This window comes from Paroedura picta, chromosome 4 (assembly GCF_049243985.1).
Source record: "Paroedura picta isolate Pp20150507F chromosome 4, Ppicta_v3.0, whole genome shotgun sequence".
NCBI classification, from domain to species: domain Eukaryota; kingdom Metazoa; phylum Chordata; class Lepidosauria; order Squamata; family Gekkonidae; genus Paroedura; species Paroedura picta.
The window spans coordinates 141,484,942-141,511,048 of NC_135372.1; the positions used below are offsets into that span (position 1 = coordinate 141,484,942).

Here is a 26,107-nt window from a genome sequence, read left to right on the forward strand (position 1 = left end):
CAGTCCAGCCTCCTGTCTCACACAGGGGCCAACCAGTTCCTCCGGAGGACCAACCACAGGGCAGAGAGGCCGAGGCCTTCCTAAGAACATCAGGAGAGCCCTGCTGGGTCAGACCAGGGGTCCATCCAGTCCAGCCTCCTGTCTCACAGAGAGGCCAACCAGTTCCTCTGAAGGGTCAACAACAGGGCACAGAGGCCGAGGCCGAGGCCTTCGGAAGAACATCAGAGGAGCCCTGCTGGATCAGACCAGGAAGGGTCCATCCAGTCCAGCCTCCTGTCTCACAAAGTGCCTGGTCAGTTCCTCTGGAGAGCTAACAACAGAGCACGGTGGCCGAGGCCTTTCCCTGATGTTTCCTCTTGGCACTGGGATTCAGAGGTTGACTCCCTCTGAACATGGAGTTTCCCTTTCATCCTCATGACTACCCACACGGAGAGACCTATCCTCCAGGAATCTGTCTAATCCCCTCTATGGCCAGCACGACACCTCCGGGTAGCAGATTCCACATTATAATCACGCTGTGTGAAAGAGTGTTCCCTTTTGTCCATTCTGCATTCCCCCACGTGTTCCTTTGCAGGTCTCCAACACTGAATGGAGCAGCAGTTGAAAGACAAGAATGCTCAGTCCTTTGTGCACCATTTCTCCAATCAGCAACATGGTCACACACACACACATTTGTGCGCACATCTACTCCAAGTGGCTTTTCTCCCCTCCTAGAGTATGGGCTCCTTAGAAGGCCAGATCCTGAAGATGAAACTCAAATACTTTGGCCACCCCATGAGAAGGAAGGACTCCCTGGAGAAGAGCCTAATGCTGGGAGCGATCGAGGGCAAAAGAAGGGGACGACAGGGAATGAGGTGGCTGGATGGAGTCACTGAAGCAGTCGGTGCAAACTTAAATGGACTCTGGGGAATGGTAGAGGACAGGAAGGCCTGGAGGATCTTTGTCCATGGGGTCGCGATGGGGCAGACACGACTTCGCAACTAATAACAACAACAGAGTATGGACACCCTTTTCCTGCCATTCATGGGAAATTAGCTGAAAGTCAACAAAGTTTTGGGTCATATTCTTCATCGCTGCACTGCCTGGACAGCATCCAGAGGCACCCGTTTTTAAACACCTGCTCCCCCGATCATATCTGGTTGGCACCTTTTCCATCACACAGGCGATCCTAAGACTCCTAAGTCCACTGACTTCAGCCTTTTAAAGCAGGAATGCTGGAAACTTTGTAAAAAATGTGACCAGAGTCACTAATCAGAAAAGAGGAACTTGACATTTCACAGCTAAGAGTGTCAAAGATTCACTGGAATTTCTCCCACCAGAACAGATCCGATGAAGATGCAGCTTCATAAAACTACAGGGGCTGAGCCAGAAAGCTGTCAATCCACGACACAAAGCTATTCTGCTCCAAACTTTAGGAGCAGAGGCATTACTTTCAACGGGGTTACTTGCAAGAGCTGAGTTTCGAAGACCTGGTAGAATAAAACTGGCAGGTACTACACCATGAAGGGCTCACATCCGGCCCATTCTCTACCAACTACGGTGGTTGCCAGTTGAATTCCGGATCAGGCTAAAGGGTCTGGTAATCACCTTCAAGTCCATACGTGTTCAGGGCCCAGTGTACCTGAGGGACCGCCTCCCTGCCTATGCCCCCAAAAGAGCTTTACGCTCTACCGCCACCAACCAGCTAATGATCCCTGGCCCTAAAGAAACCTGTCTGGCCTCAACCAGGGCCGGAGCCTTCTCTGTCCTGGCCCCCACCTGGTGGAAGGAGCTCCCGGGGAGATCAGGGCCCTGACGGAGCTAAAACAGTTCCACGGCCCCTGCAAAAGAGAGCTCTTCCGCCAGGCATTCGGTTGAGACTGAGCGACCAACATCTACGGGCCCCTGCTCCCTCCCTTAAAAAATAAATCCACCCATGTGTTCTGCTCTGGACCTGTTCGCATTGTGATATTTTGCACCTGTGTTACAGTTTAATGTTAACATTATTACTGTTGTATGAATGTTGTGATGTAAGCTAAGTTCAACATACTGTTTCTACGCTTTATGTGAATCGCCCTGAGCCTCAGGGGAGGGCGGCATATGAATGAATGAATGAATGAATGAATGAATGAATGAATGAATGAATGAATGAATGAATGAATGAATGAATGAATGAATGAATGAATGAATGAATGAATGAATGAACGATTTCAAAGCGGTGAGAAGACAGCCAGTGTTCTTGAAGCAAGTGGCACCCCTGCTGTGCATGCTGGGTAAATATATAAACTGCTTTCTACTCGGCTTCCTTTGGTCAGAGGACACTGGGGTTATGGGGGGGGGAGATCCTTCTGGTTTTGCAGTCTTCGCAGTTAGAAGACAAATCACATGACAATTTACATTACAGGCCACCAAACGAAGTACCAATAAAATAAAAACCAGGTTAATTCGCAATTTCCATCCCCAGCAAACGAGAAAGGGAGCCCGCAGGGGTGGACTAGAGAGGTCTGGAACGAAACATGGAGCACTTCGTGTACGTTCAGCCTTTCGGTTAGGGAGGGCAAGCAGGTGGCTCAGACTCTTCTTACCTGTAGGACTTTTTAATGTCATCTGAGGTGGCGTTCTTGTCCAGCCCGAGCACGTGGTACAACGTTTCTCCGGAGGTAGACAGCGAACGTTGCCTCTGGTCCCCCATCTTGAGCTAACCTGAGAAGAAAGGAACATGCGGAAGGTTGAAGGCATCAGTTGCTAACCCAGGAAGAACCTTACAGGGTCGGGAGAGCAAGCCACAAGGAAGGGCGTCAGGATGACGAAGTGCTTCTTCCCCGGAAGAAGTCAAAGCCAAAAATATAATAAAAAGTAGGAAGCTTGATAGCTTAAGCTTCCCTAGTCTGCCTTTTACGAGAACTTTCAGCGCTGTTAGCATTGAGATTCTGTGACTTCTGCAGTACTTGCCAGTTTAATACCCATAACCAGTTTCTGCCCCCTCCCATAAGGCCACTAAGGTGGCTAAAGAATTTAAACAAACAAAAATATTGTTTTAAAAGCCACTAAAACCAATACATCAACAATTTCGGTCCTGGCCTTTTTGGTTCTGGCCCCAACCTGGTGGAATGAGCTCCCGGAAGCACTGAAGGCCCTGAGGAAGTTGCCAGCTTTCCGCAGGGCCTGCAAGACGGAGCTCTTCCGCCAGGGATGAGGTTGAGGGCCCGGCGGGGTCTCAGCGCTACCATCTGAGGATCCATCAGGGAGTAGGGTCAGGTAGGTTCATAAGAGACACACATCCATTGCCCACCCAGGGGGCATTCCTGTCAAGTGTCTAAAATGATTCCGCAGGTTTGCACTGGGAAGTCGCTCAAACGCCCATGACATCCAGGCGATACTTTCAATGCTGCAAGTTAATGGGCCTATTAGAATACAGGCAAATGCGTCCCAGGTCCCAGTACAGGATTGTAACGGAGCAGGCAAACTAACCTCTCTTTGGATGATCCACAGTGGCCATCATGCCACTGCCCAGTAATGGGAAACAGCCAAAATGAAGCTGAAACTTAAAGGCTGCCATGATCACAAGTCTTTGTATCACGCACTTTTTGTTCCTGGTGGAAGTGAAACTCGGACTGTTCAGAGCATGACCTACACCAGCCTTTCTCAGCTTTTTTGCTGTGGAGAAACCCCTGGAAGATTCTTCACCAGAAGTGGTGCGATTGTGCAGAATATGGTTGGGAAGCAGTGTTGTGGACACGCCCACCCGGGGCGCCTCCTCTTCAGGCCCATCGTTGGTTTTTATACCTTGCTTTTCATTGCCTGGAGGCATCTCTAAGTGGCTTACAGTTGCCCTCCCTTCCTCACCCCACAACAGACACCCTGTGACGTAGCCAAGACTAAGAGAGCTCGAACAGGACATCTCTGGGAGAACGATGTTAATAGGACTGTGAGTAGCCCAAGGTCACCCAGCTGCTTACATAGAGAGGAGCAGGGAATCAGACCCAGTTCGTCAGATTAGAAGCCCTTAACCACTACACCAAATAAGAGGGTTCTACGTTGATGACTAAAACGACACAGATGAGGCTATGGGACTTTGGTCACAGTATGAAAAGACTCACTGGAAAACTCAATCATGCCGGGGGAAATGGAAGGCAGCAGGAAAACACCCAACCTGAGGTGGATGGAAACCACCTCATGAAGACCACAATCCTCAAGATTGAGGAAAATGGAAGGCAGCAGGAAAACACCCAACCTGAGGTGGATGGAAACCACCTCATGAAGACCACAATCCTCAAGATTGAGGAAAACAGAAGACAGCAGGAAAACATCCAACCTGAGGTGGATGGAAACCACCTCATGAAGACCACAATCCTCAAGATTGAGGAAAATGGAAGGCAGCAGGAAAACACCCGACCTGAGGTGGATGGAAACACCCGACCTGAGGTGGATGGAAACCACCTCATGAAGACCACAATCCTCAAGATTGAGGAAAATGGAAGGCAGCAGGAAAACACCCAACCTGAGGTGGACGGAAACCACCTCATGAAGACCACAATCCTCAAGATTGAGGAAAATGGAAGGCAGCAGGAAAACACCCGACCTGAGGTGGATGGAAACACCCGACCTGAGGTGGATGGAAACCACCTCATGAAGACCACAATCCTCAAGATTGAGGAAAATGGAAGGCAGCAGGAAAACACCCGACCTGAGGTGGATGGAAACACCCGACCTGAGGTGGATGGAAACCACCTCATGAAGAACACAATCCTCAAGATTGAGGAAAATGGAAGGCAGCAGGAAAACACCCAACCTGAGGTGGATGGAAACCACCTCATGAAGACCACAATCCTCAAGATTGAGGAAAATGGAAGGCAGCAGGAAAACATCCAACATGAGGTGGACGGAAACCACCTCATGAAGACCACAATCCTCAAGATTGAGGAAAATGGAAGGCAACAGGAAAACATCCAACATGAGGTGGATGGAAACCACCTCATGAAGACCACAATCCTCAAGATTGAGGAAAATGGAAGGCAGCAGGAAAACATCCAACATGAGGTGGATGGAAACCACCTCATGAAGACCACAATCCTCAAGATTATGGAAAATAGAAGGCAGCAGGAAAACACCTGCTGCTCCTCGGTTTCAAGGGATGAACAAGCACCAAATCTTTCCTTTGTGAGAGTCCGTTTCTAAGCTTCTCTTTGCAACATAATCCCCTGCCGCTCTCCGTTCACTCCAGTAGTCCCTTTCAGTATGGCTCTACAGCAGGGGTGGCCAAACTGAGGCTCTCCAGATGCCAGCAGGGGCTCATGGGAATAGTAGTCCACGGCCATCTGGAGAGCCTTAGTTTGGCTACCTGGGCTCCAAAGCAAGGTCAGCTGTGGCCAGGAAACAGTTCATGCGAAACCAGAGTGGCTGCCTTTCCACAGCACAGAGGATCCTGACTCATTTCGCCTGACAAAGCATTCAGGTCCCCTCTGCATCCCCATGGCGCCTGCACGATTGAGGAACAGCTAGCTACAGGGGTTGGCTTCCTTCCGGTTCACAGAATATGCTCAAGCCAGCAGGCAATTCTGAATCCAGGAGGAAGCTACTGGGGCAACTACTTTGAAATAGAGACTGGGGAGAAATTCACTTGGGGAGCAAAGGAGACGTGGGAAGGGAAATGTGAGGCCAGGCTGCCGTTGGCAAAGTCAACAGTGAGAGTATGTTTGAGTTTCTTTTTAAACCTCAGCACGTGTTGCTGCGTTTTGGTCCAGAAAGGCTGCCGCAATGCAAACCCAAAAAGGGAACGAAAAACCAACCTTAACAAAGTCAGGAACTCAAAAGTTGAGCTATAAAACAATATAAAATTTAAAACAATTATTTATTAAAGTGCGCCAATATTAGGTTAAAAACAAAGTAAAAACCATATTAAATAATTATACAGATCTAACTGCACAGGAACAGACCAAATGCATTTCGACCCTCATGGGTCTTCCTCAGTGGTCAATAATATTAAATAATGCACTCTTATCTAAATCTGTTAATGAGCCTCTTGTGGCGCAGAGTGGTAAGGCAGCAGTCTGAAAGCTCTGCCCATGAGGCTGGGAGTTCGATCCCAGCAGCCGGCTCAAGGTGGACTCAGCCTTCCATCCTTCCGAGGTCGGTAAAATGAGTACCCAGCTTGCTTGCTGGGGGGGGGGGGGGGAGTAAACGGTAATGACATAAATGGTGATGACTGGGGAAGGCACTGGCAAACCACCCCGTATTGAGTCTGCCATGAAAACGCTAGAGGGCGTCACCCCAAGGGTCAGACATGACTCGGTGCTTGCACAGGGGATACCTTTACTGTTATCTAAATCTGTTACGTGTAGCCCCAACCAATGCTAGTCTAGTGTTTCTTTTTGGAGCACTACCTTCTAAGTTATGAAATATCTAGGAACACTGCTCTTAACTATTGTTTTACACTGCATAGAGGGTGCTTCTCATGTGCATCAGAAAAAAGCTGCCGCACCAAGGAAAGGCCTTCTTTTTTTATGCTACGACAGCGGCTAGAATAATTCTGGCAAGAGAAGAGAAATTGTCAACCTCACCTTCGGTATCAGCCTGGTTGGACAAACTAGTGGAGCTTTGAAAAATGGCTAAACTAGTCGGGTCAACGGGAGGGTTTCAAGAACAATGGCAATATTAATTTGGATTTTCTTAGCAAATAGAATTAAGGGTGAAGGACGCTGAATCAAATTCCCTAAAGCCCTGCTGGGGAGGACCTCATCTTTTTCATTCCTTCTGTATTTCTTCTGTATTAGTCTCTTTCCTTTTCTATGATAGTATTAATAAAATTTAATTAAAAAAAACTAGCACAGTCAGCGTGAGATATTATTCAATAAAAATTGTGACCGTGAAAAAAATAACAGTGAGAGCATGTTTTAAGTGCTACATTTAGAAGCCAGTGCTATGTGAAAAACGAAACTGCTGTCAGGTTTTTTTTTTAGAATGTAAGATCTAAATCAGCTGTTCTCACCTTTTTTTTACCACTGAGAAACCCCTGACACCTTCTTTGGTCTTCAAGAAACCCCAGAAGTGGCACGACCAGGCAGAACGTGGTTGGGAAGTATAGCTGTGGACACGCCCCCACCCAAGGCCCCTCCCCTTCCCACCCCCTCCAGGACCACCCCCTCCAGGAGGCCATTTTGGGAGGGAAGGGTCAACATGACCGTATAGGGTCATGTCACCCGATAAATGTTTAGCAAATTTTAAAAAATATATCAAAAATCTATTCACTCCCACCCATTCAGCAAATTCTTCCAGGGCCTTCAAGAAACCCCAGGGTTTCATGAGACCCTGGTTGAGAAAGCTTGATCTAACTAGATACGACTGAACGACTGAAGGTCAGCTGCAGCAATGCAGCTGCCATTTCCCCAGCAGACGTTCTGTGGGTGCAACCACCATTCTGTGCCAGGATTCCAGTGCTGCCCCCAGTCTCAAAAGGGGCTAAGGAGCCCTGCCTTAGACAATCCTGGGCTGCAGAAATCCAGGGTGGCTACACAGAGAGCCAACATGGTGTAGTAAGTTAAGAGCAGTGGACTCTAACCTGCAGGACTGGGTTTAAGTCCCGCTCCTCCACATGAAGCCAGTTGGGTGACCCAGTTCTCTCAGCCCAACCCACTTCACAGGGTGCCTGTTGTGAGGAGAGGAAGGGAGGACGATGGCTGGCTGCTTTGAGAGTCCTTTGGGTAGTGAAAAGCAGAGTACAAAAACCAGCTCTTCTTCTTGCCTTGAAAAACCCATAACTGTAACTAGCTGGAAAAATAAAATGGCAAATCTACAAATATTTGAGCTCTGTGGGGAGGGGTCGATGAACTTGATTATGTAGCAGGCGGAATTGTAATGCCCCCATAGAATTATAGAGTTGGGAGGGACCTCCAGAGTCATCTAGTCCAACCCCCTGCAGATCACGGAAAATTCACAACTATCTGCCCATCCACAATGACCCCAATTCCATGCCCGGATGATATCCCCCAAAACCAGAATCTCTGTCCAGTCTGGCCTGGAGGAAATTCACCTCCTGATCCCAAAGTGGCAATCGACATTTCCCTGGGCATGCAAGAAAGGGCCACAAGAGTCAAGCATTGACACACTTCCTTCTGCCCACCCACCCACAATCTGCCCAAGTTCACAGAATCAGCCTCAACGTCAGCTGGCTTTCCAGTCTCTGCTTAAAAACTTCCAAAGATGGAGAACCTACCACCTCCCGAGGAAGCCTGTTCCACTGAGGAACCGCTCTCACGGTCAGGAACTTCTTCCGGATGTTTAGCTCAAAATTCTTTTGAATTAATTTCATCCCCAAAGCCTCAAAATTACGCTGGGACAAAACAGAAGCTGGGAAAGGCCTCTTTGACCACACTCGGGAATCATCATCGGCCTCTCTTCAGCAACGAAGATCCCACTGCAAGGGGAAAAGCTGCCTGCTATTTCTAGATCAGGTCACTACAGCTGGCCCACACCAGATTAAATCAGCCTCGGCATAAAGTATTTTTTTAAGCATTTGTTTCCATGCCAGTTTTAACGTTGTGCACGAGCGTAGCTAACAGTCGGAGCCAATCGAGAAAAAGATGCCTTTCTGGAAAACTGGGCCTGAATATCCGTTTCTTGAAACAGAAAGAGCTGGGAGAGCATCGTTGCGGGGGCAAATGCTCAGAGTGTGCGCAAGGAACTGCTTGCACCACCTGAGACAGGCGTAAGTGTTTTGCAGGCCATTCTCTGTGCCTACAAATAAATTCAGATTCAAGTTGGCAGCTGTTTTGGTCTGAAGTAGCACAACAAAATCAGCGTCCAATAGCACCTTTAAGACCAACAAAGATTAATTTTAATTTTATTTTATTGTGATATCAAACAAAATATCCATACCCATTAACTAATTCATCAATTCACTAACCTAACATTAAATCTTAAACTTAAATGGACTCCGGGGAATGGTAGAGGACAGGAAGGCCTGGAGGATCATTGTCCATGGGGTCGCGATGGGTCGGACACGACTTCGCACATAACAAACAACAACAACATTAAATCACAAATAAATACAAATATACATTCAAGACTTCTCTCCTGACCCTAACAAATGAAATGGTAAAGCCCAAATCTGTGACATAACTATACTGAAAACCTGCTGTTGCTATGTTAAATTTTACAAATCTTCACAAAGTCTGGATATATTTTTAAATAGAATTCCAGAACAATGCCCATTGCTTTACATATCTTCCAACGTCGGAATCTTTATAGATGGCAGACAATTTGGCAACTTCAGCACAGTCCACCAATTTCGAAAGCTCACGCCTTGAATAAATCTTTGTTGGTCCTAAAGGTGCTATTGGACGCTGATTTTGTTGTACAAATAAATTCACCAGTCAACACACACAAAGCAAAGATGCGAGGAGTGGGTCAGGTTAGAGTTCACCTCTACATCACACTACATCACGCAGGTCGGACAAGCATGGAGGAAAGCTCGGGAGTTCTGACTCACTGGTGACAATAATGCTAGCGGAGAATCTGAGGTCTAAATGCCCGGAAGCCGCCGCCTCTCCTCCTGCACAGCACACCGAACGCAAGGAGACACGTGAGGAGTGAGAGCCAGAGGACGTAAACCCTTGAACGCAATCTCTGTTTACATCGCAGCGAATGCTGCGGCATGAGGATCTCGGCTGTCGGCTGTTTGACAAGGAAGAACGCATGCGCTTTCGGTGCAGTGTTCGGTAAGCATGATATCCGTGTGAGGCACAGGGGGAACGTCGTAATCTCAGCCGGCCTCTCGGCCTATATCCCTCAGGAAACCCTATTTAAGACCTTGATGTGTGTATGCTGCCCTTCCTCTCTCTCTGGAGAAATTCTGGCATTACTGTGCGGGCAAACAGATGGGTAATTTGTAATTGTATACGAGATTTACTGCATTTTTTAGGGAAATGAATTTTAGTGCAAATCTCTTGGTTCTAATTGAAATTTTATGAAATTTTGAATTGTAGGTTTTATTTTTCTCTAACCAGCTATGATCCCCGAGGGACTGATGGGCTAAAAAAAACCCAGTATTATTAATAATAAAAATACGTGAGCATCAAGCTCCAATTCAGAAATCAGTTTCTTAAAACGGCTTCTTTCCACAAGAAAGCTGCATAGCGACAGGCTATTTAATTCCTCACATGCTCATTGTTTTACACAGCTTTTTTTTGCGTGTCCACGGCAGGGGTGGGCAAATTGTGGTTCTCCAGATGCCCCTGGACGATGATTATCATGGGAGTTGTAGTCCACGGACATCTGGAGAGCCACGTTTTGGCCACCCCTGGTCGATAGGATTCCTGCAAAAGCACAATGGCTGGAACACAATTTGGCACCCAAAGGATATCACCAGCCTCCTCCTTAAAGCCAGTTTGGTGTAGTGGTTAGGAGTGCGGACTTCTAATCTGGCATGCCGGGTTCGATTCTGCGCTCCCCCACATGCAGCCAGCTGGGTGACCTTGGGCTCGCCACGGCACTGATAAAACTGTTCTGACCGAGCAGTGATATCAGGGCTCTCTCAGCCTCACCCACCCCACAGGGTGTCTGTTGTGGGGAGAGGAACGGGAACGCGACTGTAAGCCGCTTTGAGCCTCCTTCGGGTAGGGAAAAGCGGCATATAAGAACCAACTCTTCTTCTTCTTCTAAAGAAAGCAACTTTCCAATTAACACACATACACACACCCAAGAGCCTTATACTGAAGCACATCTTCGGTCAATCAAGGTCAGTAGTGTCTACTCCAGCCTTGTCAACCTTTTGACCATGGAGAAGCCCCTGAAATAAATTTTCAGGCTTCAAGGAGCCCTGGAAGTGATGTTGCCCCCTGTATTAAAAGGCAAGCTCAAGAAAGGCAAGGGGGAGGTGGCTTAAAGGCAGGATTAGATGTGCAGGCTCCGCCCCCTCCCAGGTGCAGAAATCATGAGAACTCTCACACTTGGGAAGGGAGGGGGAGCAATTTATTTATTTTATTTATGTTCATACTTTTATACCGCCCCTCACGACAAATCATCTCGGGGCGGTTTACACATAAAAAACAGTAAAATACAGGATAGGTAAAGGTAAAGGTATCCCCTGTGCAAGCACTGAGTCATATTTGACCCTTGGGGTGACGCCCTCTAGCGTTTTCATGGCAGACTCAATACGGGGTGGTTTGCCAGTGCCTTCCCCACTCATTACCGTTTACCCCCCAGCAAGCAAGCTGGGTGCTCATTTTACTGGCCTCGGAAGGATGGAAGGCTGAGTCAATCTTGAGCCGGCTGTTGGGATCAACTCCCAGCCTCATGGGCAGAGCTTCAGACTGCATGTCTGCTGCCTTGCCACTCTGCGCCACAAGAGGCTCATAAAAATACAGCATAAAACCCCATAAAACCCCAGTTATACAAGAACTAAAAATAACATCGAGAAAAAGATGACGGCACTCATCAACCCAATAACTGTTCCAGCCAGATCAGCATAGATGTTCCCCTAATCCTGTCCATCTGGGGTGGATCACACATATGGGGAGGGATTCACAGATGTCCTTACCGGTCACCACCCAATGGAAGGGGCTGGTTCCCAGCTTGCAGTCAAGTCCAGTAAGACAGGAGGGGAAATGCTGTGGGCCCCCTTTGGTGCTCCCATGGACTCCTGGGGGTCCACAAACCCCTGGTCTCCTCAGATTGGTAGCAACTCTCCAGCATTTCACGTTACCTACTCACCGATCTTTTTAACTGGACATGCTGGGGGTTAGAATCCTAGAATGGGAAGGGGCCACACAGGCCCCCTGCTCAACGCAGGATCAGCCTCAAGCATCCAGGAGAAGGATCTGTCCAGCCACCGCTTGAAGACCACCTCCTTAGATAGCCCATTATACTGCTTAACTACTTGGACTGAGTTTTCTCCCCTGATATCTAGCTGGTACTTTTCTATGTGTAGTTTAAACCCATTACCATGGGTCCTCCCCTCTGCTGCCAACAGGAACTGCCCCCTGCTCTCCTCCAAGCAATAACCTTTCAAATACTTCACGAGAGCCATAATGCCCCCCCTCCAGGTTTGAATGTTCCCAAGTCCCTCAGCCTTTCTTCCTAGGGCTTGGTCCCCGGGCCCCAGATCATCCTCATCCCTCTCCTCTGCACCCTCTCCATTTTACCCGCGTCCTTTTTGAAGTGAGGCCTCCAGAACTGCACAGGTTGAACATAAGGCCTTCTGCATGCAAAGCAGAGACTCTTGCACTGAGCAACCACCCCTTCCCTGATTCTTATGTCTGCAGAGAGAATATGAAAATGCATGCAGGCAATGTTTGGAAAAAATCAGGGGGGGTAGAAAGCACCATCAAGTCACAGGGGATTTATGGCAACCCCGTAGGGTATAGACTTTGGTCACACCATAGAATCATAGAATCATAGAGTTGGAAGGGGCCATACAGGCCATCTAGTCCAACCCCCTGCTCAACACAGGATCAGCCCAAAGCATCCAAGAAAAGTGTGTATCCAACCTTTGCTTGAAGACTTCCAGTTAGGGGGAGCTCACCACCTCCTTAGGCAGCCTATTCCACTGCACCATGAGACAACAAGATGCACTGGGAAAGGCAGCAGGAAAAGACTCAACACAAGATGGATGGACTCAATCAAGGAAGACAGACCCTCAGCTTCCGAGACCAAAGCAAGGCTGTGAACAATTCATCAGGTTGCCAGAAGTCAGAAGGGACTTGACAACAATTAACACTCATATATAAAGGGTTTTTAAGGAAAGAGAGGCACAACCCTGCCTCTGCATAGCAACCCTGGATTAACTTGGTGACCTCCCCTCCAAATACTAAACAGGTTTAACTTTCCAGATGAACTGCACTGGCAACCAGCTGAATTCCAGACTTGTCTTGGTAATCACCTTTAAGGCCATACACGATCTGACCCCAGTGTACCTGAGGGACATTGTTCAGGCTTTGAGAAAGCCCAGAAGTGGCGTGATTGTGCAGAACATGGTTGGGAAGCAGAGCTGTGGACACACCTACCCGGGACCCTCTCCATCTCCTCCAGGCCCTTCATTGGCCATTTTGGTAAGAGGTGGGTGGGTCAGCATAATCATATATGGTCATATCACTTGATAAATGTTTAACAAATTAAAAAATATATAAAAAGTTAATTAACTCCCACCCATTCGTGAAACCCTCCCAGTGCCGTCAAGAAACCCCAGGGTTTCATGAAACCCTGGTTGAGAAAGCCTGGCCTAACTGCTTAGCAAAGCAGAGGTGGAAGGAAAGGAACTGGCCTTGCTAGAATTAGAGGCTAAGCAGGCCAACAACATGAAATCAGGAGATGCCGGGCAGGAAATGAGGGGGAGGAGAAAAGGAGGGGTCTCTCTGTGTAGAAAGCAGAAACTGAGAAGGGGGGTTACGCTCAGAGGCGAAGTTATGATAAGACACAATCGGACAGAACAACTGTTAAAAATAACCAGATTGAGCACATGACCTTTAGCAGAAAGCGGAAGGGCTGTAATGAAGACAGAGGCCAGTTGGCTTTATTTATTTAAAATGGTTCCCTGCTTTCAGTCCCTAGTTCCTTATAAAGAGGAGATGGAACGGCAGCCAGAAAATGAAAACCTGAAATCATAGAAACACACTGGGTTCCCTTTTTTTTTTTTTAATGAAGAAAGCATAAAATGGCCAATCCACAAACCCTGAGAAAGCCTTTGGATATGGGGGAAAGAGATTGTTCAGAACAAATTAATACTTTATCTTAACGAAATTCTACGAGGTTGCTTTTTTAAATCATCACTCCCACCTCCAACATCCCGAATAATGCTCTCAGATGCACTGATCGTATATACTGAAGAACAATCATACCCTTTTCTCTTCTAGACTCACCCCTTCAGGTGGTTCTAGTGCTTAAAAGGACTCTGCGTCTTTAAGAAGTCGGAGACACTCACCAGCCATCTGTTATGTCGTGAAGGAGGATTCCCCTGAAGTGGTTTCTTCCCACAGGCTAGGAAGAAAGGTAATCTCCTGGATTAAGCTGCATTGCTCTTAACTATCTGCATACCAAGCACCAAAGGTGCCCGATTATTCATCTCTATTTAACAAAGTAAAAAAAGTTATTATCTTAAAGCATTTTCCTTCCTTCCTTCCCTGCCTCTTTCTATCTTCCTTCCTTCTTTCCTTCCTTCTTTTTCCCTGTCTCTTTCTATCTTTCTTTCCTCCTGCCTTCCTTCCTCCCTTCCTCCTTCCTTCCTTTCTCTCTCACCTTCCTTCCTTCCTTCCTTCCTTCCTCCCTTCCTCCTTCCTTCCTTTCTCTATCTCTCCTTCCTTCCTTCCTTCCTTCCTTCCTCCCTCCCTCCCTCCCTCCCTCCCTCCCTCCTTCTATCTCTCCTTCCTTCCTTCCCTGCCTCTTTCTATCTTCCTTCCTTCTTTTTCCCTGCCTCTTTCTTTTTTTCTTCCTTCCTCTCCTTCCTTCCTTCTTCCTTCCTTCCTTTCTCTATCTCTTCCTCCCTCCCTCCCTCCCTCTCTCCTTCCTTCCATCCTTCCTTCCTTCCTTCCTTCCTTCTTCCTTCCTTTCTCTATCTCTCCTCCCTCCCTCCCTCCCTCTATCTCTCCTTCCTTCCTTCCTTCCTTCCCTCCCTCCCTCCCTCCTTCCTTCCCTCCTTCCTTCCCTCCTTCCTTCCTTCCTTCCTTCCTTCCTTCCTTCCTTCCTTCCTTCCTCTATCTCTCCTTCCTTCCTCCCTCCCTCCCTCCCTCCTTCCTTCCTTCCTTCCTTCCTTCTTCCTTCCTCTATCTCTCCTCCCTCCCTCCCTCTCTCTATCTCTCCTTCCTTCCTTCCTTCCTTCCCTCCCTCCCTCCCTCCTTCCTTCCTTCTTCCTTCCTTCCTTCCTTTCTCTATCTCTCCTCCCTCCCTCCCTCCCTCCCTCTCTCTATCTCTCCTTCCTTCCTTCCTTCCTTCCCTCCCTCCCTCTTTCCTTCCTTCCTTTCTTTCTCTATCTCTCCTTCCTCCCTCCCCCCTCTCTCTATCTCTCCTTCCTTCCTTCCTTCCCTCCCTCCCTCTTTCCTTCCTTCCTTCCTTCCTTCCTTCCTTCCTTCCTTCCTTCCTTCCTTCTTCCTTCCTTCCTTTCTCTATCTCTCCTTCCTCCCTCCCTCCCTCTCTCTATCTCTCCTTCCTTCCTTCCTTCCATCCTTCCACTGTATCCCTGTGGCTAATTGAATGTCTAAGCGCATTGTGTCAGACTTAATTTGCACTAGCAGACATCTGTGTTCTGAGTCCCCGCCGCTTTCTCAGAGAGGAATGCCATCACGAGGGAACATCTGCTCTCTCCTCCTAATACCTAGGCGCAGGGTGGGATTGCCCGCTTAATGATAGCTGGGCTGTTTGCAGAAGGAAGAAGGAAAAACACAAAGATGTCAGGAAAATATGCAAAGCAACTGAGCAGTCTCCGTTTCTCCGGAGAGCTAAGAACAAAGCAGTGCATCCCCACCTCTGAGGAAGAAGGTGAACGCCTCTGTGTAAGTAAGGTGTGCGTACTGGCAACTTTACAACAGGCCTGATTTTACACTTCGCTGCCCCTGTGAACGGCCAGCTGTACACAGAAAGGTATCACGCTGCTTAGAAACCACACTCTGAGTGTAGCAATGCAAATCAGTGTCTGAAGCCAGCAGGAGGCAGATATATTTTATTAGTGTATTAGTGTCAGAACGCCCTGCGTGCCCCAGATGTGGCTGTTCCCAGCCTTCGCAGTAAAGGCCAGTTTCTATTATATGAGACAGTGGCCTTCGGACAGTCCTTTCTAGCACCTGTCTCTACATTCCCCCTAGCTAATCAGAAAAGATCCTCCAGCAACCGCCCACGCACTGCAAAGCAGAATCAAGCCATGGAATGAACTCTACGTTGACTATATTTATTTAGAATCATAGAATCATAGAGTTGGAAGGGACCTCATGGTTCATCTAGTCCAACCCCCTGCACTATGCAAGACACTCACAACCCAACCCTCATCCACTGTCACCTGCCACCCCCTTGAGCCTTCACGGAATCAGCCTCTCCGTCAGATGGCTCTCCAGCCTCTGTCTAGAAATCTCCGAAGATGGAGAACCCACCACCTCCCGAGGAAGCCTGTTCCACTGAGAAACTGCTCTAACTGTCAGGAACTTCTTCCGGATGTTTAGACGGAATTTCTTTTGAATTAAGTTCATCCCATTGGTTCTGGTCCATCCCTCTGGGGCAAGAGAGAACAACTCTGCTCCATCCTCCACATGGCAACCTTTTAAATACTTGAGGATGGTGATCAGATCCCCTCTCAGTCATCTCCTCTCCAGGCTAAACAGACCAAGCTCCCCTAACCTTTCTTCCTATGTCTTGGTCTCCAAACCCCTCACCCTCTTTGTTGCCCTCCTCTGGACACGCTCCAGTTTGTCTACACACCTCTTCAACTGTGTTGCCCAAAACACAATATAAATAACACAATATAAATAAATACACAGGATTTATTTAAATTGAGATTTCTAAACTGCCCCTCTCTAAAGAATGGTCACTGGGTTGTGTATAAAGATTTAAAATCTTTATACACAAAGATTTAAAATGCAACAAATAAAAATACTAAAATCGAATTAAAACTGATTTCTTAGATTCTATTAACTTGCTTCACCTTAGATAAAAAATAGTCTAGCAAGCCAGACAGGCTAGGATGGATCTTATAAGAGCCCAACTCAAAGGGGGAAGGGTACTCACCCAACAATAGCCCCCAAAGTGCAGGGGCCCCAGGTAGATAGCTGAGCTGCAGCCCCGGCCTCAACCAAATGCCTGGTGGAAGAGCTCTGTAAGGGCCCATGTCTCTGCCAACTACCTAGGGCGTGATTCAACTGGGTAGCCATGTTGATTTGAAGTAGCACAACAAAATCAGAGTCCAGTAGCACTTGGTTGGTCTTAAAGGTGCTACTGGACTGTAATTTCGTTGTACAGAGGGAGTGTCTCTTTCAAAGCTTTCCAGTTATGCAGCTGTGGTGGTGGAAGGGACCACCAAGCAGCGGAAAACTGATGTTTCTGAGGCAAGAGATGAACGGAGGTGGCTCTTGTGCAGAAACTGTGTACTTCCCTGCAGGCCTCCCCTCCAAGTACTAGCCAGGACCAACAAGTACTAGCCATGACTCTGAGCGAGGTCTGAGCCAGGTCAAGGTATGGAGCCCCAGATTGGGCAAAACACGGCTTGGCCAGGATCCTGCCAGCTCTTCTAATGGGCAAATAACCCAGTTTGTCTAGATCAGATAATACTTTTTCAGGCTTCAAGGAGACTCGGAAGTGATGTCAGCTAGCCACGCCCCCTGCCATCCACCCCGCCCCCCCACGTTACATGTCACTGGAAGTGACATCACCACCCACGTTAACAGACAAGCTCAAGGAGGACCAAAGTAGGGGAGAGACAGGATGCTGCTTAAGGTGGGAGTAGGTGTGCAAACCCCGCCCTCTCCCAGGTGCAGAAACCACGAGAGACACTTGGGATGGGAAGCAATGCATGTGGTGGTTCCCTAGCGTGTGGCATTAAGGATGGAGGGGAAATGCCACGGGCCCCCTCCGGAGCTCCTGGGGACCCCTGGTTGGGAATCCCTGATCTAGACTGTGTCTAATGACAACCTGCAAAAGCGACACACTAGGCCAGTGGTTCTCCAACTTCCTAATGCCGCGACCCTTTAATACAGTTCCTCATTGTTGTGGTGACCCCCAACCATAAAGTCATGCAAGGGCTCTTTCACAGAAATTAAACCTAAACTGGCCAATGGCATGAAGATCCGTTGTTCAGGAGTGTATATAAATTGTTTTTTTTTTCCTGGGGCTTCTCAGTTCAGTTCTGCCTCTTGTCCCACCATGCCAATCTCGCTCTTTTCTGCTGCTCCAGACAGACGAATGCTCTGTCTCGATCTACCCTGCAAGGCTGTTGTGTGGATGGTGCCCCCCTGGCCAAGCTGCTTGCCCTGCCGCGACCCCTGTGAACGGGCCGTTCGACCCCCAAAGGGGTCCCGACCCCCAGGTTGAGAGCCACTGCAATAGCCCCTTCCATGATGCATTTACAGGCACCCCAGTGGGATTCGGGCCACTGCTGACAGACACTGTCTGAAAATCAGGTACAAACCTACGCAAAAGCAACAAATGACGCTCTGTGCCAGAGCGCATGCCCCACATCACCAGCTGCTGCGACAGCATCTCAAGCCAAGTTTCTCCTCCTCTGCAAACCTGGCTTCTCCTACATGATTTTTCATTCCAATTCTTTCTTTTTAGGAGCAGGTGATTAGTGACGTCATAATGACTCAGGTGACATCACAAATCAGAACTGCCAGCCGAAGAAAGCTCAGCACAGACCTGGAAGGGGGAGAACGTTCCATCTCCCACCGGTACCAAAAGCCCAGCGTTGCAGCCCTACTTAAAAGGGTGTAGACTCGAGACCCAGCATGGTAGAGTGTTTAGATTGTCAGTTAGCCTAGGATCTAGGTTCAAATCCCCACTCGTGCCACGGAAGCTTGCTGGGTGACCTTGGACCGGGCATACACTCTCAGCCTAGCCTAGCTAACAGGATCGTGGCAAGGATAAAATAGGAAATCATGCAAGCCAGCTTGGCAGGGTATAAATGGAGCAAATATATAAAAGAACACAGTGAATGTGCAAGAAGTAAATAAAAAGACCAGGCCATAGGGATAGACAAAGAGAGAAGGGGGGCAGGCATACATACAAAGATGATAGAAAAATAATAATAATAATAATAATAATGTTCTACTGGGGCTGGGGAGACCCGGCTTCAATTTCTAGGGCCAAGTTTGTTGTATGTCCGTACGCCAATCCCTCTCTCAGTCTAACCTCCTCTGCAGACTTGTTATGAAGGAACCAGGAAGGACAGGAGAAAGCTGTATGCTACCCTGAACTCCTTGGAGGAACAGAAAGGCACTAAGTGAATAAAGATCAATAATAAAGACCAGACAGAGAGAGATCAACCGCCTCACATGTTCTTTAGCTCTCCGTCTCTCTCTAGCTCTATAAACAAGAAAATAGGTCCTTAGCCTCATTACCCCCAAAAAGTAGCCAGCCCCTTCAGAGTCGACCCCACCAATGGCGACTCCAACTCCACAGGAATCCATGTTTTATTCCCGAAGTCGAGGGAAATAAAATGGCCAACAGAGTCATATCCCTGTAGAGATCTATGCTGCGGACTTATTTGGAATATATTGTGTACAGTTCAGGTCACTGTATCTCAAAGAGGACATCATGGAGCTGGGAAAAGTACAGAGGAGAACAGCCAAGATGATTAGAGGTTTGGAGCACCTTCCCAATGAGGAAAGGCTGAAGAGTTGGAGTCATTTAGTAAAAAGACGACGGAGGGGGGGGACATAATAGAGATTTATAAAGTTATGCAAGGGGTGGAGAGAGTTGACAAAGATAACTTTTTCTCCCTCTCCCAAAATACTAGAATTCAAGGACGTTTGATGAAACTGATGGGCAGTAGGTTCAGGATGGAGTAAAGGAAATACTACTTTACACAGAGAATTATTAAAATGTGGATTTTGCTGCCAGAGGATATAGTGATGGCCACAAAAATAAACCGTTTGAAAGGGGGATTAGATAGATTCAGGGAGGAATGTAACTGGTAACTGAGGGGAACCTCCAGATTCAGAAGCAGTCAACCTCTATATTCCAGTTCCAAGAGGCAACATCAGGGGAAGGCCACAGCCTCTACACTGTTTTAAGCCCTCCAGAGGAACTGGTTGGCCTCTGTGTGAGACAGCATATTGGACGAGCCAGACAGAGGGTAGCATTAGGGGAGAGAATATCCCAGCAGTGAGTCCTAAAATGTGGAGTTCCCACAGGGAGTCACAGCCCTGATAGCGCTGTTCTCACAGAGCAGTAATATCAGGGCTCTCTCAGTCCCTCCTATTTTTAAATTTATTTTATTTTTCGATTTTTATACCGCCACTCTTCCAGTGGTCTTGTGGCGGCTCACAACAATAAAAACATTAATCATAGAATCATAGAGTTGGAAGGGGCCATACAGGCCATCTAGTCCAACCCCCTGCTCAACGCAGGATCCGCCCAAAGCATCCTAAAGCATCCGAGAAAAGTGGGTATCCAGCCTTTGCTTGAAGACTGCCAGTGAGGGGGAGCTCACCGCCTCCTTAGGCAGCCTATTCCACTGCTGAACTACTCTGACTGTGAAAAACTTTTTCCTGATATCTAGCCTATATCGTTGTACTTGAAGTTTAAACCCATTACTGCGTGTCCTCTCCTCTGCAGCCAACGGGAACAGCATCCTGCCCTCCTCCAAGTGACAACCTTTCAAATACTTAAAGAGGGCTATCATGTCCCCTCTCAACCTCCTTTTCTCCAGGCTGAACATTCCCAAGTCCCTCAACCTATCTTCATAGGGCTTGGTCCCTTGGCCCCAGATCATCTTTGTCGCTCTCCTCTGTACCCTTTCAATTTTATCTACGTCCTTCTTGAAGTGAGGCCTCCAGAACTGCAGAACTGTGTTTCTGGGTGCCTCCTTGTCTATGGACGACCAGGTCACAAAGATAACCCACCAGACATTCTACCACCTTCTCCAGATACTACAACTAGCACCCTATCCATCGGCACTTGATTTAGTCATTGTGAGCCATACAACGGTGACCTCCAGACTAGGCTTCTGTAACTCGCTGTACACAGGGCTGTCCTGGCTGAGGCCAAGACAAAACCACTGCTGAAACACTGGCCTCCCTGTCTAAGAGCCCACTCACAAAATATTGATTTGCCCAATATAACAGGCTTCCTCGGGAGGTGGTGGGTTCTCCATCTTTGGGAATTTTTAAACAGAGGCTGGAGAGCCATCTGACGGAGAGGCTGATTCTGGGAAGGCTCAAGGGGGTGGCAGGTGACAGTGGAGGAGCGAGAGGGTTGTGGACGTCCTGCATAGTGCAGGGGGTTGGACTAGATGACCAAGGAGGTCCCTTCCAACTGGATGATTCTATAAACTAGCCCCTCCCCCATAAGATTTTAAGGAGGTGAGTTTTAATATAACCCAAATTTATATACTGTTTTAACTTATGTCATTTATAGAAGATTTTTGTATGATTTTATCTTGCCGTGAGACAACCGGGGAGGGCTATAAAAATAAAGTGACTGTTATTGTGATAACGATAATGATAACAATAATGATACTACTACTACTACTACTACTACTACTACTACTACTACTACTAAATTCTGCTTGGCTAGAAGACATTCTTACGTGTAGGGATGCATCGGAAATGACCGAGATAATTCATATCATATATGCAAATGTAAAGAGCCTCTTGTGGCGCAGAGTAGTAAGGCAGCCGTCTGAAAGCTTTGCCCGTGAGGCTGGGAGTTCGATCCCAGCAGCTGGCTCAAGGTTGACTCAGCCTTCCATCCTTCTGAGGTCGGTAAAATGAGTACCCAGCTTGCTGGGGGGTAAACGGTAATGACTGGGGAAGGCACTGGCAAACCACCCCGTATTGAGTCTGCCATGAAAACGCTGGAGGGCGTCACCCCAAGGGTCAGACATGACTCGGTGCTTGCACAGGGGATACCTTTACCTTTACCTTATGCGAATGTAGAAGCTGGATGATGTAGGAGTTTGGGTTTTTAATGCCTTGCTTTTCAATAGCCAAAGGAGTCCCAAGGTGGCTTACAAACACTCTCCTCACGTCGGGCCTCAACGAGGGCCAGAGCCTTCTCGGTCCTGGCCCCCACCTGGTAAAATGAGCTCTCTGAAGAGATCAGGGCCCTGTCCAAACTCTCACAGTTTCGCAGGGCCTGCAAAAGGGAGCTTCTCCACCAGGCACTTGTTTGAGGCTGACCAGCCCAAAAACACCCACTGCCCCCTGCCCAAACACCCCCTCCCATGACCAAAGAATCCGTCCAACCCCAAATTGTGTCAATGTTCCTGTTTAAACATTGTTCTGATTGACATGTTATGCTATGATTGCTATATTTGCTGCAAGGTTCTATATGATTACTCTATGTCAGGGGTAGTCAAACTGCGGCCCTCCAGATGTCCATGGACTACAATTCCCAGAATGCTGGCAGGGGCTCCTGGGAATTGTAGTCCATGGACATCTGGAGGGCCGCAGTTTGATTACCCCTGCTCTATGTTATATGTAAACCGCCCAGAGCCATGTGGAAGGGCGGTATAAAAATCTAAAAGAAATCAAATAAACAGAAATCCTGTGAGGTTATGCAGCTGTGGTGGCGGAATAGAGTCCAGGGCCCGTTTCTTTTAACCACTATACCACACTGGCTCTTTGTTTGATTCAAATGCCGTGTCCATGCCTGCATGTTACACAAAACAGATGAATTTTTCCACAAGCAGAACACAAAGGTTTTTTTTTTTAATTCCAATGTAAAGCTTTGAGATCACGTCCTGTTCTACAAAAGATATTTTCAAGCCATTCCACGACTCGAGACAGGGACCCTTCCGTCGTTCTAATGCGCAAAACACACTGTGCAATTGCATTTTTCCCTTTCTAGAAGGCTTCTGGAGGTCCCTCCTTACTTGACTTACCATTAATGGCCACTCTTCCCACAACGGCGAAGGCACAGGAGGCTCAGGTTGCTAATGGTGACGACCCTTGGCCAGCAGCAAGTTTCCAGTCGTTTTGCTGTGCCTGACCTTATTTTTATTACAACAAAAAGGAAACTTTGACAATATTGCAGGGATGGGTGATTTTGAAGCATCAACTTTCAGGGGGTTCTTTCTCGTTCAGGGACGTGCGTCTGTAGCAAGACGATGGTGCAAAGCGCCATCAAGTTGCACCCAGGGGTTTTGAAGGCAAGAGATGAGCAAGGATGGTTTGCCATCATTTGCTTCTACGCATTATCCTGGACTTCCCTGGTGGTCTCACATCCAAATACTAACCAGACCTAATCCCGCTTAGCTTCCCAAACCTTATTTATTCATACCCAGCCTTCCTCCCCTCCTCCTCATTCTCCTCTCCTCCATTTTATCCTCACAACAACCTTGTAAGGTAGGCTAGATTGAAAGAATGTGGCTGGCCTAAAGTATCCAACAAGCATCCACAGCAGAGCGGGGATTTGAACCTGGGACTTCCGGATAGTGGTCCAACACTCAACCACTCTACCACACTGGCACCCATCTGATCTAATGAGATTGAGCTAGCCGTGGCCACCCAGGTCAGGACAGTTAAGATTTGGGGCCAGGGGTGGCCGAAATATGGCTTTCCAGATGTCCATAGACTACAATAACCATGATCCCCTGTCAGCATCCCTGTGGGCAGGGGCTCATTGTTATTGTAGTCTGTGGACATCTGGAGAGCCACAGTTTGGCATCCCCTGAGGGTAACTCTAATACCAAATTGAGCATGATACTTTTTTAAGATCCATTCACAGCTACGAAAGCAAGGACTCCATTTACTTGGGAACAAGGCCAATTGGGCCCCATCCAAACGTCTATGCAACTAATTCTGCATGTTCCGATCTGTTACATTCACACAACACCACACTCTCCCAACCAAGCTATACAGCAAACTAATTTCAGAACAGAGACTTTCTTAAGTGGTTTCTGATCTGGTTGGAGGTTCAAGGAGCAAAGAGTCAAAAACCTCCTGGCCTTTTATCCTTTTGGGTGGTGTCTACCAAGTGATTTCATTGAAATCTGCCTCCAAGTAAACTTGTTTAGGATTCCAATCAATTTCAAAACAAGGGGACTTTGCGCTATTTCTCAAGCAGATTACACAACTGCAGCTAAAACTGAGTGTTTAAATTAGGAGCATCAGAAGAGTCCTGTTGGATCAGACCAGTGGGATCCATCTAGTCCAGCATCCTGTCTCACACAGTGGCCAAACAGACCCTCTGGAAGGCCAACAACAGGGCAGGGAGGCCGAGGCCTTCCTAAGAACATCAGAAGGGCCCTGCTGGGTCAGACCAGGGAGGGTCCATCTAGTCCAGCCTCCCGTCTCACACAGGGGCCAGCCAGTTCCTCTGGAGGGCCAGCAACAGGGCAGAGAGGCCGAGGCCTTCCTAAGGACATCAGGAGAGCCCTGCTGGGTCAGACCAGGGGTCCATCCAGTCCAGCCTCCTGTCTCACACAGGGGCCAGCCAGTTCCTCTGGAGGGCCAGCAACAGGGCAGAGAGGCAGAGGCCTTCCTAAGGACATCAGGAGAGCCCTGCTGGGTCAGACCAGGGGTCCATCCAGTCCAGCCTTCTGTTTCACCCAGGGGCCAACCAGTTCCTCTGGAGGGCCAACATAATGCAGAGAGGCCGAGGCCTTCATAAGAACATCAGAAGAACCCTGTTGGATCAGACCAGTGGTCCATCTAGTCCAGCATCCTGTCTGACCCAGTGGCCAACCAGTTTCTCTGGAGGGCCAACAACAGGGCAGAGAGACCTTACCCTGAAGTTGCCTCCTGACTCTGGGATTCAGATGTTGACTGTCTCTGAATGTAGAGGTTTCCCTCACCATGGCTAGTCGCTACTGATAGACTTGTCCTCCATGAATCTGTCTTATCCCCTTTTAAAGCTGTTTGTTGCTGTGGCCATCACTACATCCTCTGGCAGCGAATTGCACATTTTATTCACTCTCTACGTAAAGTAGTAAGTTAGTATATCACAACTCACAAGCCACTTCTTTTGCCAAAAATACTGTTGTTCACAGATGCAAATTTCAAGCATCCCCCCTGATCAAGCCGAAGACATTCCGCAGTATACCTCTGCAACCCACCGCCTTTCTCAACCAAGGTTTTGCAAAACCCCAGGGTTTTTCTGTAGATCAACAAAGCCACCAACTAGAACTATCCAATTTTAAATTTAAATTTCGTTTTATCTTAACTATTGCATTTTATACATAATGTGGTACAACTTCTTGAGCCGGCTCACTGGGAGGGGGGTACAGAAATCAAATAAATAAATATTTTGAAGTAGCAGCTACAAGGAAGAGATGTTAGAATCCATGAGAAAATTATAATTGCTCCAAACTTCCCCCATGTCGTTTGCTACCAGTCATCCACAGAATTCAGAACCTGGGCCATTCAGTTCAATTGGATATTTTCTAAGAAGTGTGCAAGCCTTTAGCGGCCTTCAGTAAGTAACGTAGAAGTAAATTCAGGCTGTGTAGCAATCAGAAGTTATAGCCGTATGGCAACCGCTGATTAAATGTGTGGCACGGTCTCTCCGGCACGTAAGACTTATTAAAGAGTTTGTGTTTAATATTAAATACTATTTAGCATTGATAAACTGTGTGGCGTAGACTTATTCCTCTGTATAAATGTGTTCCTATTAAGTTAAAAGCCGGTGTTTAAATAATTTTAAATGCTATTTAGCATTTATGCGGTACTTTAAATCTCCTGGAGATGCTAGCTTAAGTGAAGGCTGGGCTTTTCTTCACAAGGTTGAAGGTGTCACAGCAACAAACAGGCAGAAAATTCCATCATGTTCTCATTTTGGTGCTTTTCACTAAAGCTGAATAGATTTCTAAAACTCTTATGGATGAAACACAGTAACCTATGCTACACTTAATCAGAAAACTCACATTTACCAGTCAACCAAATGTCCAGAAAGAGCACGATAAATTACCTGGGGGGTCTCTGGTAGGGTTGTGTGTTCCGGAGCACTTCCGCCACCTTGGCAAGCACCACAGGCCAAGGCGGCCAGCGCCTCGGAGGGGAGGGGAGGGGCTAGCAGCGGTGCACCAGCCGGTGCCCACACTCAAGCACAGAGCTCTCCCCCAAGGAGTAAAAAGTGGGGTACAAAAAAATCTTTTTCTTTTCAAAGTGTCAGAACCCAAGGTTTCTGCCATGATGTATGGGTCTGTTGTAGCCACAGAATCATAGAGTTGGAAGGGGCCATACAGGCCATCAAGTCCAACCCCCTGCTGATATTTCCTGATATCTAGCCTATATTGTTGTAGTTAACAAAAACCATAAACAATATCCTGTAAAACCCCATTAAAACAGCAGAGCAGTCCACACAGCGTCCCATAAGATGGCGGAAAACAATCTGCCCAAACCCAACTCTACTGAATCCAACCAGAATGTAACTCGGCTCTGTTATAATTATAGTCCCGGGATGCTCAGCTAGGGTGGGACCCCTGATCGAAACTCCGGTCAACCCCCCCCTGCCCCGCCCAACCTCAACCAAATGCCTGGTTGAGGCCAGGTCGATT

General features: G+C 47.8%; 1 protein-coding gene across 3 annotated transcripts in view; it reads right to left on the reverse strand.

Annotated features, from left to right (window-relative positions):
- DNAJC5 (DnaJ heat shock protein family (Hsp40) member C5) overlaps positions 1–26,107 on the reverse strand; it is a 60,618-nt gene that overhangs the window by 12,448 nt on the left and 22,063 nt on the right. For 2 of the 3 annotated variants that reach the window (XM_077335930.1, XM_077335932.1), the window contains exon 2: positions 2,565–2,682. In XM_077335930.1, the coding sequence (XP_077192045.1) occupies positions 2,565–2,671 (107 nt within the window). In that variant the 5' untranslated portion in view covers positions 2,672–2,682. Of the gene's footprint in view, positions 1–2,564; positions 2,683–13,894; positions 13,951–18,076; positions 18,205–26,107 lie in introns of those variants that run through there. The other variant, XM_077335931.1, reaches the window with a different exon arrangement.